At 32.6% G+C, this 24,020-nt stretch overlaps 1 protein-coding gene across 2 annotated transcripts in view; it reads left to right on the forward strand.

The window, feature by feature from the left end:
* LOC127731864 (uncharacterized) overlaps positions 1-24,020 on the forward strand; it is a 74,371-nt gene that overhangs the window by 37,827 nt on the left and 12,524 nt on the right. For both annotated transcript variants that reach the window (XM_052240729.1, XM_052240730.1), the window contains 2 exons: positions 13,787-14,047; positions 15,379-15,828. In XM_052240729.1, the coding sequence (XP_052096689.1) occupies positions 13,787-14,047; positions 15,379-15,828 (711 nt within the window). The remainder of the gene's footprint in view (positions 1-13,786; positions 14,048-15,378; positions 15,829-24,020) is intronic.

Raw genomic sequence — 24,020 nt, forward strand, 5'->3', positions numbered from 1 at the left:
ATATACAGATATATGTATCAGATATCAAAATGCAGGTTAATATTATTGCAATTCTCACTCAGTCTCATTATAAAAAAAAAAAACTCGCAATGATTTCTGAATTGTCAGTATACGATTAAATATGGTGAGGGTTTTTCTCATCATTGAAGGCCTTGCAATGACCTATAATTGCTTAAGTCCACTTATTTAAATTCTGATGGATAGTTGTCTCAATGGCAATCGTACCACATCTCCTTAGTTATAACCCATGCAACGAGTTGCGGAGGGTATAATGTTTTTGACCTGTCTGTCCGTCAGTCCTTCAGTCCGTTAGTCCTGTTTCTTGTCATTGCAACTCCTCTCAAACCACACAACAGAATTTCATGAAACCTTTTCAGATAATAAGGACATACTACATGGATTTTTCTAGCATTCCACAGGGTCCGGTATTCGGACCCATTCCCAATGGCAAATACCCTACATTTTTTCCCAATTTTGGGAGCAAAATTCCCAAACGATCTCAAAATTTATTTTCATCTTTAATATTCATGACAGCGATGTTCATTTTGTTCAACCGCTAGCTTTATGCCGAAAATCGCCTACAAGTAATGTGTAAATCTGAGTAAAATCGTATATGACTGACAAAAACAACATTGAAAAACAATGGATGCCTTAAACCGGAAATGAAGACAATTACAATACCGGGTCAGATTCCGGGGGCAGATAAGGGTAATTCCGGGTTTGCCAATCAAATACAATAAAAAAAAATAATAATTCCAGGCAGGTGACAAAATACATCTATGATGATGAAATATAAACACTCGAATTGAAAACCAAAAGATATATGGAAAAAAAAAAGAAAAAGCAGGAAATATTTTATACAGAAACTCAAAATTACTTTTAGTTCACAAATTTTCATGTCAAAATCCAATAAAATGTGACAGTAATTTTCCTAATCATTAATAAATGTTGATATTACATGTAGATGTTTTTATAGTGTAAACATATAACTACAATTCCAAGAGGTAATTTCTTCTCAATTTTGAAGGGCCAGTAAATTTCTGGAAGTTTCTTACTTTATTTTCACAATAAAAGATAACTTTTAATGAACTAAACACACTAAAACTCAAATCTGGTGTATTTGCTGTTTTCCCAATTTCATTGAAAAGAGTGTGAAAAAATTCCCAAAACTGGCCAGGGTCCTTTTTCCCAAAATACCCAGAAAAACCCCTGTACTACGTAGATGTGCATATCGACAGGAAATTACGATTCAATTTTTTTCCAGGATTAACGCCCCTTTGAACTTATTTGCCCAATATACTACTGCAACCTTTTGTCATCGCAACTCCTCTCAAACCACACAACAGAATTTCATGAAACCTTTTCAGATAATAAGGACATACTACGTAGATGAGCATATCGACAGGAAATTACGATTCAATTTTTTTTCCAGGATTTACGCCCCTTTGAACTTATTTGCTTCAATATACTACTGCAACAGTTTGTCATTGCAACTCCTCTGAAACCACACAACAGAATTTCATGAAACTTTGTAGATCATAAGGACATACTACGTAGATGTGCATATCGATAGGAAATTATGATTCAATTTTTTTTCTAGGAGTTACACCCCTTTGAACTTATTTGCTTCAATATACTTCTGCAAGAATTTTTTATCGCAACTCCTCTTAAACCACACAACAGAATTTCATGAAACTTTGTAAATAATAAGGACATACTATGTAGATGTGCATATCGACAGGAAATTATGATTCAATTTTTTTTCTAGGAGTTACACCCCTTTGAACTTATTTGTTTCAATATACTACTGCAACAGTTTGTCATCGCAACTCCTCTGAAATTTTTTTTTTTCTTACAGTTATTTTATTTCTCCAGTGACAATGTGGGGACGTGGGGTATGTGAGCGCGCTCACTAAGGTTCTTTAATTTTATAATGACCTCGTTTTCATGGTTCATTAGTCAAAGTTTAGTTTTCTTGGTTTGGTTAATGGAATGATTGTAGGGCGTACATGTCTCCTGTTTACTATATGTTTGCAAATACTTGATTTTTAAGTACGTTTACCAGCAATACAGTTGTCAAAGAAGCCAAACCAATTAATTATTGAATGATTCCAAAAACAATGTACTTAAATTGATAATTACTTTATGCAACTCTTTAGAAATAATGTAAATAATCAGACAAACGGTAATGTTAAGCCTTGTGTACGCCCCATTAACAAGAACACTGAATTATATGTCAATTTAAATAAAAAAAAAAAAAATACAATATTGCAAACAATGAATTAGTTGTGTATGAAGCGATTGCCTTGATTAATATTCATCAGGAGTGCTTGAGAAGTCTAAAATTTGTACATCATCTAATGAATGTGTCAGTAGGTATAAAGGACACTCACACCATTATTTAATTTTAGGAACTTCTGGTTTTCTTTTCTAGTTCTGTTGTTGAAAGTTCATCAAGTTTATCCTCTAAATATAAAGTTTCTTTAATTTGTTTCCCATTTTTAGCTCACCTGGCCGAAAGACCCTTTTTAGCTTCTTCCAACATCACTTTGCTTCCATTTTTGGACCGTCACTCGTCTATGGTCTGTAAACTGTTTTCAAAAATCTTTTGCTCTGAAACTGCTCAATGCATTAAAGGCAAACTTTCATCATTGGATTTAAGCTTTAATGTTCATGATTTACGTCCAGGTTTATCAACCAACATGGCTGTTGTGTCTAAAAATTCAAGAAAGAGGTCAAAGTACAAATTTGGCTAATATCTTTAAAACTATAGCAATTAGAGAAGAACTAAGAGGGTAAACATGGACAGCGCAACAAGTTTTATATCATTCTATTTATCCTGAAAATTTTGAAAAAAATTGTTCAACTGTTTTAGTATTATTGTCTAGTAATGTTAATTTTCTTTTTTGGCATTTTGCATGACAAAATGTATCCACCCTGAAAATTGTGGAAGGAAAAATGTAACTGCCTGTTATTGCCCCATTATTAGCAGTTGTTGGCTGTTATTGTGAAAATTATAGGAACTATGTTGAAAATGTAAATTGCAAAAAAGGATCAGCACAACAAGATTTATCTACCCTAAAATAGAGAAAAATCTGTTACCTTGTTTTGGAGTTAATGCCCCTAAAATTTATCCCAATGTACAAAGGTACACTATAGCTTGGAGAAATAAAATGTCCTTTTGAAAAGGCTAGACTAGCGTTCTTCTTCTCACAGATAATATGTTGAATAGTACATCCAAGCTATTATATAAGAATAAGGACATGAGGTATGATTGCCAATGAGACAACTATCCATCAAATGAAGTGGGTGTAAGCAATTAAAGACAGCTGTATGACCTTCAACAATGAGAAAAACTCATACCGTAGAGTCGGCTATAAAAAGAACCCAACATAAAAAAAAATTAAACAATTCAATTGAGAAAACCGACGGCAAAATTTATAAAAAAAACAATTTACTAAAAACAAATATGACCGACATGAACCAACGACAACTACTGAACTACTGGCTCCTGACTTGGGACAGGCACATAAAGAATGTGGTGGGGTTAAACATATTTGTGAGTGCTCAATAATTTCAATAAAGTTTTTTTGTAATTTTAACCCCTTTAATTAGTCCCCTACCGACGAAGTCGAAGGGAACTTTAGGTTTGCCTCCGTCCGTCCGTCTGTCTGTCTGTCTCTGTCTGTCCGGCAAATCAGTTTTCCACACTTTTTTTCTTTGTGCTTGAAGATATTGATTTGATATTTGGTGTATTGTTTTATCACAACAAGTTACGGATCAAGTTAGAAATTTGTTCCAGTCCGACGATTTTGTGCAGAGTTATGGTCCTTGAACTTAGAAAATTCACTCAAATAATCAGTTTTCCGCACTTTTATTTGTCATGCTTAAAGATATTGATTTGATGATTGGTATATAGTTTTATCATGACAAGTTACAGATCAAGTTCGAATTTTAGTCCGGTCTAATAATTTTGTGCAGAGTTATCATGGTCCTTGGATTTCTAAAATTCACTCAAATAATCAGTTTTCCTGACTTTAATTCTTCATGCTTAAAGATACTGATTTGATAATTGGTATATAGTTTTATCATGACAAGTTACAGATCAAGTTCGAATTTTGTTCTGGTCTGATGATTTTGTGTAGAGTTATGGTCCTTGGCCTTAGAAAATTCACTCAAATAATCAATTTGCCACATTTTTTTTTCGTCATGCTTGAAAATATTGACTTGATATTTGTTATATAGTTTACACCATGACAAGTTATAGATCAAGTTAGCATTTTGTTCCAGTACAATGAATTTTTAACCGGTAGGGGGCTATGTTTTGCCAGGCAATACTCACAGAATGCTTGTTTATATAAGGATTCTACTTTTGACCTAATTACAGCCATAAAATCTCAAGATAATATGTAGTTTTCAAATGTGAAATTATAAATTCTGTACAGTAATTTATAACAGACTTTTTGCCAATGATTAATCTTTATGTCTTATCCAGGACGAGTATAACTTATGTTATATCTATATTACTAAAATAATGAGGTCCAACTAGTCAGCCAGCATGACATAAAAACGACGAATCAAAGAATTCAACTTTATGGTTACAACTAATATAGGACAATGGTGTTGATCAAACATTACACCATTGCAGGCCCTTTTGTTTTCCACATAATTAATTTTACCCATAATTAACAAGTTCCAGGTCGAAGTCGATACCGATATCAATAGTACCTGGTACCTAATCTGTATGTTCCGCCTCTGTCAGGTGCACCACCAAAAAGTGTATTTGGGATTTGCTATATACACTGGTCATAATCACACATGAACTTCGTCATTGTACAGGGATTGACTATACTAAATTCAATCATTGACCAAATAAATATATATACAAGTAGTTTCCAGTTGTAATAAGAAAGCCAGGACGGATTCAAACAGAATAATTTTGAAAGCTGAGAAAACTGTACACCTTATAATCAGCATGACTTTATCAAATGACAAGACAAATACTAAAAATCCAGGCTCAAAATAAGGCGTAGGTACTGTAATTCAGTCAGGGACCTGCGATGCCACAGATGTGTTCTAGTTATATGTTAAAAAAAAAATACATACTTAAGTTAGATAACTATTTAAAGGGTTTTATCTAACAGCAATTAAACACTTCATGTCATGTTTTCATTTTCCTAATGAGAATGGGTCAAATATTGAGGAAGGGTTTTCATCTGGGAAAATATATACCATGGCGTTTTTTTTCCTGTACGTGACCTGTTGCGGGGGACATAGAAATACCAGGCCACAGTCAATCCATCCAGTCTAATGTAAGCGCTTTCACATGTACAATTCTTACTAGATTTTTGTTATTATACAAAATTGTTAAAATTATATCAAAGGTTTATATCAGCGATGTCTCCCGTGGGTTTGAAAATCAATGCAGATCAACTATTTAAGATCTAGAAAGAGTTATACAAATGCATTGTAAGCACTCTTATGTGTCCAATTCTTGTAAGATCTTTATCAAACTTGTTGGAAGGTTTATATAAGCAATGTTTCAAACGAGTTTGAAAATCAGTACCGATCAACAATTTTTGAAAGAGAAATGCCCCTTGGAAATAATAGTTGTATGGAAAAATGCATTGTAAGTGCTGTCATGTGTACAATTCTTGCAAGGTTTTATCAAACTGATTTCGAAGATTATATCAGCAGTGTTTCGTACAAATTTGAAAATTAGTGCTGATCAACTATTTTAAAAGAGTTGTGCCCCTTGGAAATATTAATTATATGGAAAATTTTATTGTAATTGCTTTCAAGCCTACATTTCTTTTAAGATTTTTATAAAAAGTTTTAAAGAACCCCCTTAAAAAATTGTTTTAATTATTGCCCTCGGTCAGATAAAAAAAGTGCAATGCAGGAGTATAAATGGAACGTTGTCCTGTACTATAGATCTAATAGGATTATACATGTTTTTAGGTCTCTACAACACTGTCAAGCAAATTGTGATTTTTTATTACCACATGTTTTGTGAGGTATTTAGACTCAAAGGATTGTTTCTTGAAAAGGATGTCATATAAGATTTTATAATAGTATCAAGTTTTCCTATTTTGGATTAGCAAGTTGCCGTACTGTAAATTTATCAAGTTGAACATTGAAGTCTTCATCACAATATGAAGTCACACTGTTCTTTTACATGCTAAAATTCATCTGATAAAAAATGTAAAAAAGAGATGAATATCTGTTCTGGACGGCGGTGGAAACAATTGACTTTGAAATTTTCAGTTACCAAGTGCACAGCTGTTTGTATAACACAAAATCTAGTCTTTGTATGGTACTTGTTGGCATACAAAATTACAGACGGAAAATATTTTGTAAAGTCATTTTATAAGCATTAAAACAATAGAAATGCTTTAAATGAAAGAGCATTCTATCATGTTAAATTTGTTTATCTTCTCTCTCCGCTTCCTTGAAACCAAGTTTGATACACATTGGTAATGAATATAGGGAAATTAAAACAGACTTGAAACAGCTAATTGAAATCTACAAATATCATTTTAATATTGTGAAGACTAAAGGTAGAGAGGCCTTATATGAATCAAGGATGTAAATTATTCCCTTTGAATTAACTTTATTGCTCACCAAATGTTGTATGTTTTTAAAAATAGAAGCAAACTATCACCAAAAGACATTTTTTTTATTGTGAAAAAGGAAAAGCGTAATTATCAAATTGCCATATTTTTTCCAGGTAACGATTCAAGCTCTTATATACAATGATGTATGTATAATAAATAGCCTCTTATTTGTTGAGATGAACACTAAAGATATTTCACATGCATTTTATTGCTGTAAAGAATTAACAAAAATAACTGTTTGTTGAAAAATGTCTATTTATTATTAAATGATGAGCCAGTATAAGGCCAACTAAAATTCCCCATTCATAATGGAAAAGACAGGATATGGGGTATCAATGACACAAAATAAATACACACTTGAAAAAACTAAAAAAGCAAAGAAGCAGCACTTTTTTGATCGCCTCAAATTCCCATTGACATGCATGGAGCAAAAATTCTCATCTTACTCATTACTGGTTTTAGCATATTTTTATATGACCGCAATAAATTTGAGTTCATATATTGCTATCACGTAGTCGTTGTTGTCCAAAGACATTTGGTTTCCGGACAATAACTTTAGTATAAGTGAATGAAATTCTATAAAATTTAAACACAAGGTTTAATACCACAAAAGGAAGGATGGGATTGATTTATAAACATAAATTGCTGAATTTTTCAGTTCCGTTCTTTAACTTTAGTTTGCCTCAACAAAATGTTATGAAACTTGTAAACAATGCTTATTACCACTTAATACAGATCAAGTTTGAAATTGGGTGGCGTCACTTTTACCGTTCTTGAGTTATGACCCTTTATATCTTTATATGATATGCAAGCGGGGGCATCATCTGTGTCCCATGGACACAATCCACATTTATTTTATATGCTGAATTTAATCATTGGAATTACATTTTAGATGTTGGACCATTAAGCATTATATAGGGGATAACATTCGATTGATTTATGATATTTTACAGTATACAGAAGAGAACAATATTCATCATTACATGTTCAAAAGGAAATGACACAAATTTAATAATACAAAGCAGACCTCCCCAAACACACCAAAAATAACTATGTTTCTCCGTAAAGTTGTTTTGATTGTTTAAAGCTAATCGACTTTAAAAACTCACTGCAATTATGTCATCCTATGATACCACTTTTTTAAATAATTCTACCAAAAAAAAAAACATATTGTAATTATTATTAAATGCCAACTATTAAATAAGAATTAAAATCCAATAAATCACAGTTCCCAAAATTCAATGTATAGTGCTATTACAGATAGCAGTCACCCCACCACCCCCTCTTTTTAACAGGTTGATACATGCTAAGAAAAATACAGATAAAATATTTCTATCTTATTTCACCTCTTAATTCATTTTCAATTCACTTCTACTTTTTAAACTATATATATATATATCATTAGATTTTTGATTGCTGAATCTAAACATGTATTTAGATTTTTGATATTAAACCATAAAAGGATAATGTCCATTTTCAAATTTTTAAATTCTGAGACCACATTCATTCTGTATCAATAACCTATGCTGTGTCAGATATTTAATCACAATTCAAATTCAAAACTGTACCAAGCTTGAATGTTGTGTCCATACTTGCACCAACTGTTCAGGGTTAGACCATTGTGGTCGTATCAAGCTGCTTCAAGCGGAGCACATTTTTTGCAAGATATTGTTCTCACACATCTCCTGGTCAATACCAACAAATTATTTATATTGAACAAAGACATCTAATAAATACAGTCAAACAATCTCATTACGTATGTATGTACATAGATAAAAAGGTCTTATATCTCAAATCTATCATATATATATAAAAAATAACCATGAAAACTATTCATTGTCTCGAAATATAAAATTTATCTGGACTCAGCTCGAAACAGGATAACAAATGCTTTTCAAAGCCTCGCATCCTACCTGTTTCTAAGCCTTGTACAAATAAATTTTATATTTATACCTCAATTGCGTCGGGTATAATGTTTTTGACCCGTCCATCTGTCCGTCCGTCCGTCCGTCTGTCATTCCATCCATCCATCCGTCAGGCCAAATAAAAATATATGTGTGGTTCCAGTTACCTACCCTTCTTTTTAGTCTTAATTATAGCCTACCCTAAAGATTTTTTTGTCATTTTTCATTAATCACTGTTAAAGTCAGAATGGTGCTCCCATAGACTCAATTTAAAAAAAAACCATAAAAACAAATCCCTACCTACCTACCCTAACTTTTTATTGATGTAACTGGAACTACACATTCTATTTTATTTGGCCTCATTTATGAAACTTTATATATAATAAGGACAAACTATGTAGACGTGCATATCGACAGGAAATGGCCGCCATGGCTAAAAATAGAACATAGGGATAAAATGTAGATTTTGGCTTATATCTCTGAAACCAAAGCATTGAGAGCAAATCTGACAGGGTAAAAATCATTATTAGCTCAAGATCTATCTGCCCTGAAATTTTCAGATGAATCGGACAACCCGTTGTTAGGTTGCTGCCCCTGAATTAGTAATTTTAAGGAAATTTTGCCGTATTTGGTTATTGTCTTGAATATTATTATAGATAGAGATAAACTGTAAACAGCAATAATGTTCAGCAAAGTAAGTTCTACAAATAAGTCAACATGACCAAAATGGTCAGTTGACCCCTTAAGGAGTTATTGCTCTTTTATAGTCAATTTTTAACAATTTTTCGTAAATTTTTGTTATCTTTTACAAAAATCTTCTCCTCTGAAACTACTAGGATGAATTTAACTAAAGTTGTAAACAATCATCATTAGGGTATGTAGTTTAAAAATTGTGTCTGATGACCCCGCCCTCAAACCAAGATGGCCTACATGGCTAATAATAGTACATAGAGTAAAATGCAGTTTTTGGCTCATATATCTAAACCCAAAGCATTTCTAGCAAATCTTTCAAAAATCCAAAATTGTTCATTAGGTCAAGATCTATCTGCCCTTAAATTTTCAGACCATTCAGGCAACCCGTTGTTGGGTTGCTGCCCCTGAATTGGTAATTTTTAGAAATTTTTTCAGCTTTTGGTTATTATCTTGAATATTATTATAGATAGAGATAAACTGTAAAGAGCAATAATGTACAGCAAAGTAAGACCTACAAATAAGTCACATGACCAAAATGGTCAATTGACCCCTTAAGGAGTTATTGCCCTTTATAATAAATTTTTAACAATTTTCATAAATTTTGTAAATTTTTACAAAATAATTTCAACTGAAACTACAGGGCCAAGTTCATTATAGATAGAGATAATTGTAAGCATCAAGAATGTTCAGTAAAGTAAGATCTACAAACAAATCACCATCACCAAAACACAATTTTGTCATGAATCCATCTGTGTCCTTTGTTTAATATGCACATAGACCAAGGTGAGCGACACAGGCTCTTTAGAGCCTCTAGTTTATAGGAGTTATGCCCCTTCGCTTTGAACTTAACATTTTTGCCATAATATACTAAACAGTAGTTTGTCATCCAGCTCCTTTGAAACCACACAATCAAGAGATCAAGACTTTAAGTGTGTGTTGTTCAGCAGATCATGATTTTTTAGTACATATCTAGGAAATCCTAGTTGTGTATAGAATGATTGTAAAGTGTACATGTCCAACTGGCAGGTGTCATCTGACTATGACCTCATTTTCATGGTTTAGTGGTGAAAGTTAAGAGTTTGTGTTTTGATCTGTTTTTTATACGACCGCAAAAATTAAAAATTTTTTGGTCGTATATTGGTATCACGTTGTCGTCGTCCGAAGACAGATGGTTTCCGGATAATAACTTTAGTATAAGTAAATAGGAATCAATAAAATTTTAACACAAGGTTTATAACCACAAAAGAAAGGTTGGGATTGATTTTGGGGGTTATGGTCCCAAAGGTTCAGGAATTAGGGGCCAAAAAAGGGCCTAAATAAGCATTTTTGCAGTTTCCAGACAATAACTTGTGTTTAAGTGTATGAATCTCTCTGAAATTATACAAAAGTTTCCATACAACAAAGGGATGGTTATGGGAGGTTACGGCTCAAACCTTTTAGCAATTAGGGGCAAAAAAAAGGGGGGAAAACAAGGGTTTTTATGGTTAAAGGACAATTTAGACAATTTAAAAGCAGTGTAAGGGAGGTTATCCAATCCATTCAAAGAATACTGTTGTATATATGTTTGATTACCTTCCTTACACTGCTTGTAAATTATGTATTAAGTAATGATGATTGACTTGAGATGATTAGCTGTAAATTTATTTTTAGAAGTTACTATTAATTAATATTAATTTTAATCATGATTGTATGTCATTTTATATTTTGATATTTTATGATGTATTTAAATGAGTAGTTATGGTTGCAAACTCCATTAGAAATTTGAATTGAGATTATTTTTGGAATAAGGGAAAGGGGGAGTTGAAAAAATTGGGGGGGGGGGGGGGTAAATAAGAATTAGTGGGGGGCTATAATTTTTCTCATTTCAGATTTCAAAAATTAAAAAGAAAGTTTCTTCAAATATTTTTTTTTTGGGGGTGAGGGGATAGGGGGTTAATATCCAACAGCATAGTGTATTGCACAAAAGCAAAAAAAACGGGTAAATTTTTTTTGGGGGGAGGGGGGGGGGGGGCAATTCGCAACAGCATAGTGTATTGCACAAAAGCAAAAAATTGAATATAAATTCAAATCATATAACCAACTTTAAGTTCTTTGACTAGACTTATTCTGTGTCAGAAACCTATTATGTGTCAGAAACCTATCATGTGTCAAATATTTAATTACAATCCAAATTCAGACCTGTATCAAGCGCGAATAATGTGTCCATTTTGGCTGCAACTTTTCAGGGTTGGACATCTGCGCTCGTATCCAGCTGCGCTCAGCAAAGCAATTTATCTTAAACTATAAGCAATAGGTCAACTATATTTGGTGTATTGAATGATTGTAAGGTGTATATATCTGTCTGGCAGGTATCATTTGACGATGACCTCCTTTTTAGCTCATGTGAGCTTATGCCATCACTTGGCTTCCGTCGTCGTCATCTGTCGTCGTAAACTATTTCATGAATCTTCTCCTGTGAAACTTCTGGGCCATATACCTTCAAACTTAAACTGAATGTTCAGTAGGGTATCTAGTTAATAAATTGTGTCCTAAGTTTTGATCCATCAAGAAACATGGTCGCCATGGCTAAAATAGAACATAGAGGTCAAATGCAGTTTTTGGCTTATATCTCAAAAACTAAATCATTGAGAGCAAATCTGACAGGGTAAAAATGTTCAATAGGTCAAGATTACCAGCCCTGAATTTTCCAGACGAATCGAACAACCGATTGTTGGGTTGCTGCAACTAAATTGGTAATTTTAAGGAAATTTTGCAGTTTTTGGATATTATCTTTAATATTATTGAAGATAAAGATAAACTGTAAACAGCAATAATGTTCAGCAAAGTAAGATCTACAAATAAGTTCATATGACCAAAATTGTCAATTGACTCCTTAAGGTGTTATTGCCCTTTAAAGACAGTTTTTCATAATGTGTTCCTCTAGTTTGCTTACTTTAAAAAAATCTTCTCTTTTGAAACGGCTGAATCAATTCAGCCAAACTTGGGCTGAATGGGTTTAGAGTATCTAGTTTAAATTTCTACATTTTATTTCCTTGTTCGTCAAGAAACATAGCCACTATGGCTAAAATTGAACATAGGGATAAAATGCTTTTTTTTTTGCATTTGAAGAAAATATGGCAGATACAAAGAACATTTAAATGGCATTTTTAAGCCACTCATTAATATATATAGAAAAGCAAAAATAATTATTGATGAAAGATTTAAGCAAAAAATTACAGGTGGGCGATTCAGGCTCTTTAGAGCCTCTTGTTATGGTTCATTGGTCAATGTTAAGTTTTCATTGTTAAGTTTTTTTCTAGGATATTTCAAGCAATAGGTCAATTATATTTGGTGTATGGAATGATTGTAAGGTATATGTCTGTCTTGCAGGTATCATCTGACTTTGACCTCATTTTCATGGTTCATTGGTCAATATTAAGTTTTCATGGTTAAGTTTGTTTCTTAGAAACTATAAGCAATATGTCAACTGTATGTTATACATAGATTGCCTTACTGCCTGTAAGGTGTACTTGTCTGTCTTGGATGGTTCATCTGACCTTGACCTCATTATCATCGTTCACTGGTCAATGCTACGTTTTCCTCGTTAAGTTTATTTCTTAGAAACTATAAGCAATAGGTCAATTATATTTCGTGTATGGAATGATTGTGAGGTGTAGATGTACATGATGTATTTTTTGTTTGGTTTATCTGACCTTGACCTCATTTTCTTTTATTATCGTAAGTTTATGTGATACTTGTAGTAAAGCTTTATATTTAGGAGTATCAACATTAAATCAATTTTCTAGGAGTTATGCCTGTGTGAACTTAGAATGTTGGCCTAAATATACTACTGTAAGAGTTTATCATCGCAACTCCTCTGAAACCACACAACAGAATTTCATGAAACTTTGTAGATAGTTAGGACATACTATGTATATGTGCATATGCACAGGAAATTTTTTTCAGTTGATTTTTGTAGGAGTTATGAGTTTTAGGAATCTGGTGAGATTTTGTTTGCCCAGTGACAATTTTGGGGTGTGGGGTATGTGAGCGTGCTCACAAAGGTTCTTTAATTCGAGACAATTGTGCACAGACCCTGGCATCATAGCGAGTTGATTCTTCAAGTATATTTTCATAGCTTCTTTCTGTATTTCTATGTGGGTATTAAAGCGACAACCGAAGCACATTTCGTACTACAAATGTACAAAGGATCAATGCTTTTACAACACTGTAAAATGACAAAAGAAGGATTCAATTTTGATAATGAGATGTTTATGCTACAATCATGATATAGCAGTTCATATCAAGCTTTTCATTAGTTTTCCTATGCATTGTTCTGATGTTCTCAAAGGAAGCACATGCAGTCATGAAAAAATGAATTTTATTGGTAAATAAATAAAATATAATTTTGGAATGTCTCCATGACTGTTGTCTGTCAATCAAAACTTACATGTAATGCAATTGAATATTAAATATTAACATACAGTGAAAACAGGCACACAAAATAGTTATATGTGTATACTTAATTAAATAGAGTAAAGTTATTATATTCTTCTTTATAGAAAAACTCTTTATGAACAAATATTATTGCAGGTGATATGGTTCCAACTGAAATAAAATTAATGGCTGACAAAAGATCTATTGATTTGTACCTCAAATTACTTGAGTCAGGCTCTGAAAAAAAGAGAGACATACGTTTAGTAGTAGTTGGAAAAAAAGGTGCAGGAAAGACATCATTGATTAAAAGATTGTTCTCTGAAGAGAATACAGATGTAACTAGTACAAATGGAATAGAAATCCACACAATAAAATGCAAAGCAAAGGCTGATGATGGCATATGGAATAAATTAGATGGTATGATGTATAAATTTAAACACAAATGTTTCTCTATTCTTAAGAAAGTATTTATAATGTTTTTGTTTTCTAGTTTACATAACTTATTATTCAGCAATATTATTTGATTTTTTAGGGGACTATCTATCAATTTCCAGTTTTCAAAGCATAGGTCTTACAGGATCCAATATTAATTCAAGGATACATTTCAATTATTCCAGGTCAAGAATTTTCATAAATAGTTCATCCAGTCAGAAACTATGTGAAGAGATATTTATGGTACAAGTGTGTATCTGGTACAATAGAAATGGTACCATTAATGTTATAGGCTTTTAAACAGTATCAGAAAAGATGAACAAAATAACTAAAGCTTGGTTTGATTTTGTCAAAATATGACCCCAAAAGTTCATTGTTACATTATTGTTACAACCACATTTGCATCCATATGCATGCGACACATGGTTTGACCTCAGTCAAGATTTTGATTGTGCATGTGCTCATCATGTTCAGTTACGTCATCTCCTTTAACTGGTAACACCTGCCTGATTTAAATTTTGATTAAAAAGATGATGTTGATCATATTTTTATCGATGATATGATATCACACAGAAAAGAGGAATATCATTATAATACTATTTCATTTGATTTTTATATTTATCTATTTAAATTGCCTTTTTGTCACATGCTTTCTTTAGAGCTACTGTTGACGGATAATTATGGGTTTTCCAGTCGTAAAAATGTTGATACTTCATGAAAATTGTTTGCCTTTTCTATTGTTTTCTGTGGACTTTTTGTACTACTGGTATACTTTTAAATATGGTATATACGCGTATAAATCAATTCTGAAAGTTCCAAATCGATACAGTTTATGTGGATTTGGTAGCTAATGCTGTTTTAACATGTGGAGACATTGATATAAAATGTGTCATGATTGCCCATAAGACAGCTTTCCAACAATGACCAAAGGATGAGGGTGTAAACAATTACAACTCACTGTTTGCCTTCAAAATTATATGTTAACCACACCATCTCATGATGATTCTTAATGCATGCTTTTTTGGATTTATTTTGATGAATATCTTAACTTTATTAGCAACATATTAATAATAAGGTATGTGTAGAATATGCATCAAGTTTTGTGGTTTTCGTCAAATCTGTTATATCAATATTACAACCAACTGAAGAAACTCCCTTTTCAATTGTGATAACTGTTCATGAGTATTTTTGTAGAACTAGCTAAGGGTTGGAAAAAAAATTGATGGACAACATTTATTTTGTAACTGTTTATTGCTTATTTTATGATGGATCTTACTTAGTATTTCTTTACTATTATTATAATTTTCTAATGATAGGAACCAATAAAGAAACTGAAATTCATGCAAGACTCTTGAAACAATACAAAGGAACAATTGAAGCATCAGTACAAGAATTAACACATGAAGTTGTTAGGGAAAACACCCTCATAACCATTCTGTACAAGCGTATTGAGGAATCAAAAGAATCAGAGACAGTACGCCAGCAGCCTAAAAAAAGAAAACTTCAAGTAACCACTGAATCTCAAGTTGAACCTCCAGTAACCTCGCAGCAACGAAACCAATCATTAAAACAGGCAAAAATGGATATTGAAACCATGCTTAAATCTAATGTTGATTTACATGACAAAGAGGAGTATGCCACATTATTGCTATGGGATTTTGCAGGAGATGAAGAATTTTACCACACACATCAAACCTTTTTGTCCTCAGGTGCAATTTATCTTGTTGTAACAAAACTCAATGAAGCTGACGACAAAAATGCACAAGGTAACATTTCATAGAGATAAGATAAGTGAGATTTAAAATATTTTATATTTTATTTAACTTTTTCTTAGCTTAAAATGCAAATTGTTGTCAAGAACTATAGATTCCAATTTATGCTCCAAGTAAAGAAGAAAATATGAGAGGCAATCAGTCAATTGGTCCGAGGACACAGTTATCGTCCTTAGATTTTCGTTGTCTACAAATATAGTCCCTAGTGTGGACAGTGTATAACTTGCAAATTTTGTTCATATACTTTCCAAATTTATTTCTTCATATTTTATGCATGAAATATTAAGTTAAGGGATGAAATTACATAAAATTATTAAAAATATTTGGGTGCTGAATCTTTATGTTAAGTAGTGATTTGGTCCAGTTCAAAAAGGTCAAAAACTAGTATGTCTGAAGCTGTCGAACTGAATTTTAGACCCCCTTAACATAGAATTGTCAATATTTTGAGTTAGAGCTGGTAGACTTTTCTATAATTTTGATATTATTTGTCCCAATAGTAGTACACTACACTGTAAAAATCTTTTTGAGATAGAGCAGGTGCGATTTTTTGGAAAGTTTGCTATAGCTTGCTGTAGCAATAAACTTTCCTATGGCATCGGCCTCAAACTGGAAGTTGGACAGACTATCTTACTATAGGATGTGTGTTCTACCCCAAGATAATGTAGTACTAGTGTTTGAATACAAATTAAATAAAGACGCTTTTGAAATTTTTTTGAGTTACTTCTATTTTAATAAGCTTACAGCTTAAATAAAATTAATTAAAAATTGGACTGAAGGTTCACCGACAATTCAAATGGATCCAACTTTATTTTGAAAATGGGTATCACAAAAACTACTTCGCGGATCTGCCCTGCACGGAAGATAAAATCAATACACATCAACACGAGGCAGCAGTTTCTACGTTTAATTAATTGAAAATTAAGAGGGCCTGATATTTATTTCGAGGTGTGTGTTGGTTTTTTTTTTTTTTACATTTATTCATGAAATTAAAGAATTCTTATTGTTAAGAATGTCGTAATCTTTTCAATTTTTACGTTTGCAAATGGTATTAGGTGTGACCTCTATAAATTATGCATACTTTGAACTGTCACTGTTTATGTTATCTGTATGTTTTCCTACGGGAATCCCTAGACATGCTTTTAATCCATTTATGTGAACCCTCCTGACGGGAGTACAATAATCCCGGTGTCACGGGTCTCCCCCGTCCTCCGATCGAAGAGAAAATAAATACCGTGTTTAAAAAATTCTCTTGAATGAACATTTTCTGGCGCCATTTTTACGATATTTACAAATGTTTATTAAAGACGTAAAAGCCCGAGGGTATTGAAAGTATCCTCATATCTCGGCCCATAACAACTCGGCCTATAACATACAATCGGCCTCACAAAATCGGACTATAATTTTTGTATACGACCGCAAAAAAATTTTGTGGTCGTATATTGGTATGACGTTGGCGTCGTCGTCGTCCGAAGACACATTGGTTTTCGCACTCTAACTTTAGTTTAAGTGAATGGATCTCTATGAAATTTTACCATAAGGTTCAATACCACAAAAGGAAGGTGGGGATTAATTTTTAAGGTTATGGTACCAACAGTTTAGGAATTAGGGGCCAAAAATAAGCATTTTTGTAACTTCCAGACTTAACTTGTGTGTTAGTGTATGGATCTCTCTGACATTGTACCACAAGGTTCCATATCAGAAAGGGAATTCTGGGATTGGTTTTGGGGGTAATTGCCTCCAAATTTTAGGAATGAGGGGCCAAAAAGGGGCAAAAAACAAGCATTTTTCTAGTTTCATGACAATAACTTGTGTGTAAGTGTATGGATCTTTCTGAAATTGTACTACAAGGTTCCATATCACAAAGGGAAAGCTGGAATTGAGTTTGGGGGTAATTGCCTAAAACGTTTAGGAATAAGGGGCCAAAAATAAGCATTTTTCTAGTTTCCAGACAACAACTTGTGTTCAAGTGTATGGATCTATCTGAAATTGTACTGCAAGGTACCATACCACAAAGGGAAGGTTGGGATTGAGTTTGGGGGTGATGAATCAAAAAGGGGTTCAAAACATTGGGGGGGGGGGATTTTTTTTTCCTTTTTTTCCATTAAAATTTTCCATTTTAAATTGGTTATTTCTGATTTATATGTAAAGGCAAATAATAATGATATGGTTTGAATATGTAAATTAAAAAAATTTAAGTTCTTAGACCATATTCATTCTTTGTCAGAAACCTATGCTGTGTCAAATATTTAATCACAATCCAAATTCAGTGCTGTATCAAGCTTGAATGTTATGTCCATACTTGCCCCAACTGTTCAGGGTTTCGACCTCTGCAGTCGTATCAAGCTGCGCCCAGCGGAGCATTTTATTAAATTTTCAAATGACTATAACTCGAAAACAGTAAGTGATAGACACACACGGTCTTCAGAAATGATCACAGGACAATAAAACAAATCAAATAAAATATAGGATGAGTCCCTATGGGTCACCCCCACCCACTTCAATTTGAGAATGTGCTTTTATCTTGTAAACAGTCGAGATCCCCACCCTTAAACCATATATATTCTTGTATGAGACAATAAAATAAATCAAATGAAATATTGGGGGAGTCCCTGGGGTCACCCCACCCCCTTCTGTTTGAGAACTTGTAAACGGTCGCTATCCCCACCCCTAAACCATAAATATTCTTGTATGGAACAATAAAACAAATCAAATGAAATATAAGGGAAGTCCAAGGGGGGTCAACCCACCCACTTATTTATACAACGTGTAAACGGTCGAGGTTCCCACCCCTAAACCATAAATATTCTTGTATGGGACAATTAAACAAATTAAATGAAATTTAGAGAAGTCCACGGGGGTCACCCCACCCCCTTATATATACAACGTGTAAACGGTCGAGGTTCACACCCCTAAACTATAAATATTTTTGTATGGGACAATTGATTGATTGATTGATTGTTGTTTGCTTTACGCCGCATTAGCACATAAAGGCTATATCGCGGCAATTGAACAAATCAAATGAAATATGAGGGAAGTCCACGGGGGTCAACCCACCCCCTTATATACAACGTGTAAACGGTCGAGGTTCCCAATTCTAAACCATATATATTCATGTATGGGACAATAAAACAAATTAAATGAAATATAGGGCGAGTCCCTGGGGGTCATCCCACCCCCTCCTGTTTGAGAACTTGTAAACGGTCGAGATCCCCACCCCTAAACCATAAATATTCTTGTATGGGATGATAAAACAAATCAAATTAAATATAGGGGAAGTCAATGGGGGTAACCCCCACCCCCTCCTTTTTGAGAACTTGTAAACGGTCGAGATCCCCACTCCTAAACCATATATATTCTTGTATGGGACAATAAAGCAAATCAAATGAAATAAAGGGCGAGTCCCCTGGGAGTCACCTCCCCCTTTTGAGAAATTTTAAACGGTCGAGATCCCCACCCTTAACCATATATATTCCTGTTCGTCATTTCAAGAAGAATTGAATGACATGTATTGGTTTAAGTTTTCTGTCTTATTTAAATTAAGAGATGTGGTAATTTTTGCGAATGAACCAGCTATTCAAAAGAGTTCAAATGAAAAAGCTATATAAACAATTATAGGTCACCATATGGTCGTCAAGAATAAGAAAAACTCATACCATATAGTAAGCTATAAAAGGCCCTGATATAAAAAAAAATGTGGAACAATTCAAACAAGAAAACTAACTGCTTAATTAGTAATAATACAATTTACTAAAAACAAATATGAAGGACCTAAATCAATAAAAAATACTAAAATCACAGGCCCTTTATATGGGATGGGCACAGAAAGAAATTAACAGAGCTTTCTGTATATTTAAAATCTACAGTTTAAGGCTGCAATAGAAATTATCAAAATTTTACATGACAAACATATGAACAAAAGAGATTTTTGATAATTGCTGATGAGACTATGGTTTCGGAAAAAAAACATGTGATTAAATACATATTTGAAATAATACACATCTACAACCCATTTGAAATAATAAACATCTACCGTTGCAAACTTTCCACAGGTGCTATGCAGCACTTTGATTTAATTTGAATTTATTGTCTTAAAGAAATGCACTACGAAATAACTGTGTTCTCGGGCCTAAGAAATGAATTCAGGAAATGTAGATTCTGTACTTTGGCAACTTCCCTGAATGGTTTGCTGGTTTCAATTAGTCAAACTCAATAAAAGTAAAGGATTTAAATCTTTATTTGAAAGAAATTCTGTTAAAATGTCCCATTTTGGCATTATACGGCGAAAGTAAGCATTTTATAGCAGTTTCCATTTTTATGCCTAAGAGGCATGCTGACTTTCTATCTGACAGCTTTTTATGCTTTGATATTTGTGTTTCTATGATTAATTCAAATTCTATTAACCATTTGTGAACTCTGAATGTAGAGAAAAGTAGATTATCACAGAAAAAAATGTGCAAAATGTGTTGTAATTAGGAAATGTTCGAACGGCCTGTTTGATGTATGTGAAATGTGAATAGCTTTGTACATAAAATTTGTAGTCCATCATAAATATTTCACTTAATCTGTAAAAAAATCACTTGACAATGATCTGTGCACCTTATTCATTTCATATACTACCTTTATTTTGTTTCTGTAGGATAGCATGTGTTTCAAATATATGCCAGTTAAGACTAACACTACATGCAAGTTTTCCATTGAAAAGTGAAAAAACTGCACAGACCATACTGTCTGCAAAAAAAGTTGAATGCAAGAGTCCTTTTGCAATTAGACTTCTTGTATCATGACATCTTAGCATAGAAATGAGCAAAAAGTAACAAATTTCCATTTCTAATAGCTTCTGTATGCATTTTTATATGTAAATATGTACTACGGCCTAAATTGACTCTAAATAATGTTCAGTCTTGCATGACCTAAGACCATTTTATACTCATGTGGTATGCTTTTTGTAACTTTTCTTTCCATTTAAAGTATATTTAGTATATATGGAAGAATAATTTATGGTTAAAAAACTTCAAAAACTTCAAATTGGTTGGAAAAAATGCATGTTTATGTAAGGCTCCCCTTAATTCGAAAATCTCAATTTTCAGGCACAGGCTCATATAAATTTGACTTTTGAATAATTGTAATAAATCTGAAAAATCAAATGAGTGTTCAGTTGCTTTTAATACCTAATATTTTATATCTAAGAGCATTTAAAAAACAAATTTTTGCAATATTTAAATTTTTAAAGCCCAAATCTTGATAGTTGAAATTATTTGATTTAAATGTCAAAATTAAACATCCAAATTTCAATATTAAAATAGCCATAGTTCCTATGATATATATCCTATGGCCATGAAACTTGGCCAACTATCTTATAATTCCATAAGCTTAGGTCATGCAACGTTTTATTAGAATTGGTCAAGTCTTTCTATTCTATTAGGTCCGAGGACACAGTTATCGTCCTTAGATTTTCGTTGTCTACAAATATAGTCCCTAGTGTGGACAGTGTATAACTTGCAAATTTTGTTCATACACTTTCCAAATTTATTTCTTCATATTTTATGCATGAAATATTAAGTAAAGGGATGAAATTACATATTAAAAAAATTTGGGTGCTGAATCTTTATGTTAAGTAGCGTTATGGTCCAGTTCAAAAAGGTCAAAAACTAGTATGTCTGAAGCTGTCTAACTGAATTTTAGACCCCCTTAACAAAGAAATGTCAATATTTTGAGTTAGAGCTGGTAGACTTTTCTATAATTTTGATATTATTTGTCCCAATAGTAGTACACTACACTGTAAAAATCTTTTTGAGATAGAGCAGGTGCGATTTTTTTAATTTGAATTTATTGTCTAAAAGAAATGCACTACGAAATAACTGTGTTCTTGGGCCAATTAATTGCATTAACTGTTCCAATTTTACTGCACCAGATGTGCATTTCAACAATGAATGTCTCTTCAGTAATGCTCGATGGCAAAATGTTGAGCTAATTACAGCTTTTGTTTAAAAGACAGATTTATCAGTCTCACATATGTCATATTTATATATCACCCGTCAGTTGTTTTCAACCTTTCATAAGGTAGACAACCTGGAAAATCCAAATCTTGTACACAAATGTGTTATGCAGTCGGCAGGCTTTTGAAAATATATTGATTTCAGCTATTTTTAACACTTCTATTCTTTAAGTGATGCTTAACGATTTCCAAATGTTCAAATAGCCTTTTATTGGAATTGATATTTTTTTTTTTCTCAACATTTTAAAAGTTGTCTCAGATATATGTATAAAGTCGTTAAAACATGTGTAGAATCATATTTCGAGGCTCTGTCCCCTAGGTCAAGACCAGTGACTTTGAATTAACAGGCAATTTTCAATGTTCTATATTTCGTTTGTTATTGATTAAGTTATAAAATGATAGAATTATCTCAATTGTACACACCAATGCCATACAGTACTTGCAACCTTAGGCGTTACTATTTTAGCAATCAATCTGCGGTCATCGATCAGTCGCCGATTATTTGACGTATCTGACGGATTCTATGGGTCATTGATCACCGATCATTCATTGATCAGTCAAACATACATCATTTATCATTCATCGATCAGTCAAGTTCCCATCAAACAGTAACGCCTAAGTTTGCAAGTACTGTACATATTGCTTTAAGAGTTTTCTCAACGTTAGATATCTATAGATTTTTTTCTCATGATTACTCATCGAAATCATGATTTCTTTATAGATTAAATAGTTCAGAGTGCAGAAATCCAATGAAGTTGATTTTTTTTAATTAAATTGTTTTACAGTCTTTGAAATCTTAATATAACTTAAACTTTTTGTAATCATTGCAATTGCGATGTATACAAATATGTAAATCCTTGTGCTTATAGCGCGAATCAAATGCTTTCTAAATATTCTTTTCATCAAATTGCTTCATTTGCGCAGCTTTCTAGATTGTTCAGATACATCAGACTTGTTTCAGAAAATCTGTCCCAAGTCAGGAGCCTCTAGCCTTTGTCAGTCTTGTATTATTTTTAATTTTAGTTTCTTGTGTACAATTTGGAGTTTAGTATGGCGTTCATTATCACTGAACTAGTATATATATTTGTTTAGGGGCCAGCTGGAGGACGCCTCCGGGTGCGGGAATTTCTCTCTGCATTGAAGACCTGTTGGTGACCTTCTGCTGTTGTCTGTTCTATGGTCGGGTTGTTGCCTCTTTGACACATTCCCCATTTCCATTCTCAATTTTATTAATCTGTCTAACATATATTCTGGAACATAGTTCTGACACATTCATAAAATTTAAGACATTTTCAGAAGTTCTGAATTTTTCTGAATCAAAATGTTTTCAAGATTCAGAAAAATGCAGCATAAATTCAGAATTGTCAGTCTCCATTCCAAAAGAGATATCACGTAATCACATGATTTATAACTAACTTAAAGGGTTTCAAATGTTTGGATATAAGCATTCCTGATGAAGGTTATTTATCATGCTAATCCAGAAGAGCACTTAGGACACACAAAATTGGTATTGTTATTTTCATATCGGGATTCAAAAAGATTCAGTCATATTTTTCTTGTATTAGACAATTTCTAAAAGAATTTAGATATCTTCAGACAAATTGGGACTGTACTCAGAACTGTTTCTTCCATGATGGAACAATGTACTTACTTTTTACATTTTACCTCTTAAAAGAGGGGCGAAAGATACCAGAGGGACAGTCAAACTCATAGATCGAAAATAAACTGACAATGCCATGGCTAAAAAAGAAAGAAACAAACAGACAAATAATAGTACACAAGACACATCATAGAAAACTAAAGACTAAGCAACACAAACCCCACCAAAATGACACCATTTTTTTCTTAAATAATTTCTTTCACTATGATTTTAATAAAACAGTAAAATACTTGGTCTGTATCTTTATTAAAAGGTGAATAATTTACATATTAGTTACTAGTAGTTGTTTACATATTAAATATTTCCCCTATCCAAGCAGTTTCTTAATTAGCGTTTATCATGTTTTTTTACTGTTAATGAGAGATCAGGTTTGTATTATGCATTGACTCATTGGGAGGTCTGACAGACAGGAGTTTTTTGTTCATGCTTATTATAGGTCAAAACTGTTTTCAATTGATCAATTATTAACAGATTATTGATTGACAGTGTTCATTATAAATTGTAAAAATTTCGCCAATTAAAGCCAAACAA

The sequence above is a fragment of the Mytilus californianus genome, unplaced genomic scaffold (genome assembly GCF_021869535.1).
Source record: "Mytilus californianus isolate M0D057914Y unplaced genomic scaffold, xbMytCali1.0.p SCAF_21, whole genome shotgun sequence".
Classification (NCBI taxonomy): domain Eukaryota; kingdom Metazoa; phylum Mollusca; class Bivalvia; order Mytilida; family Mytilidae; genus Mytilus; species Mytilus californianus.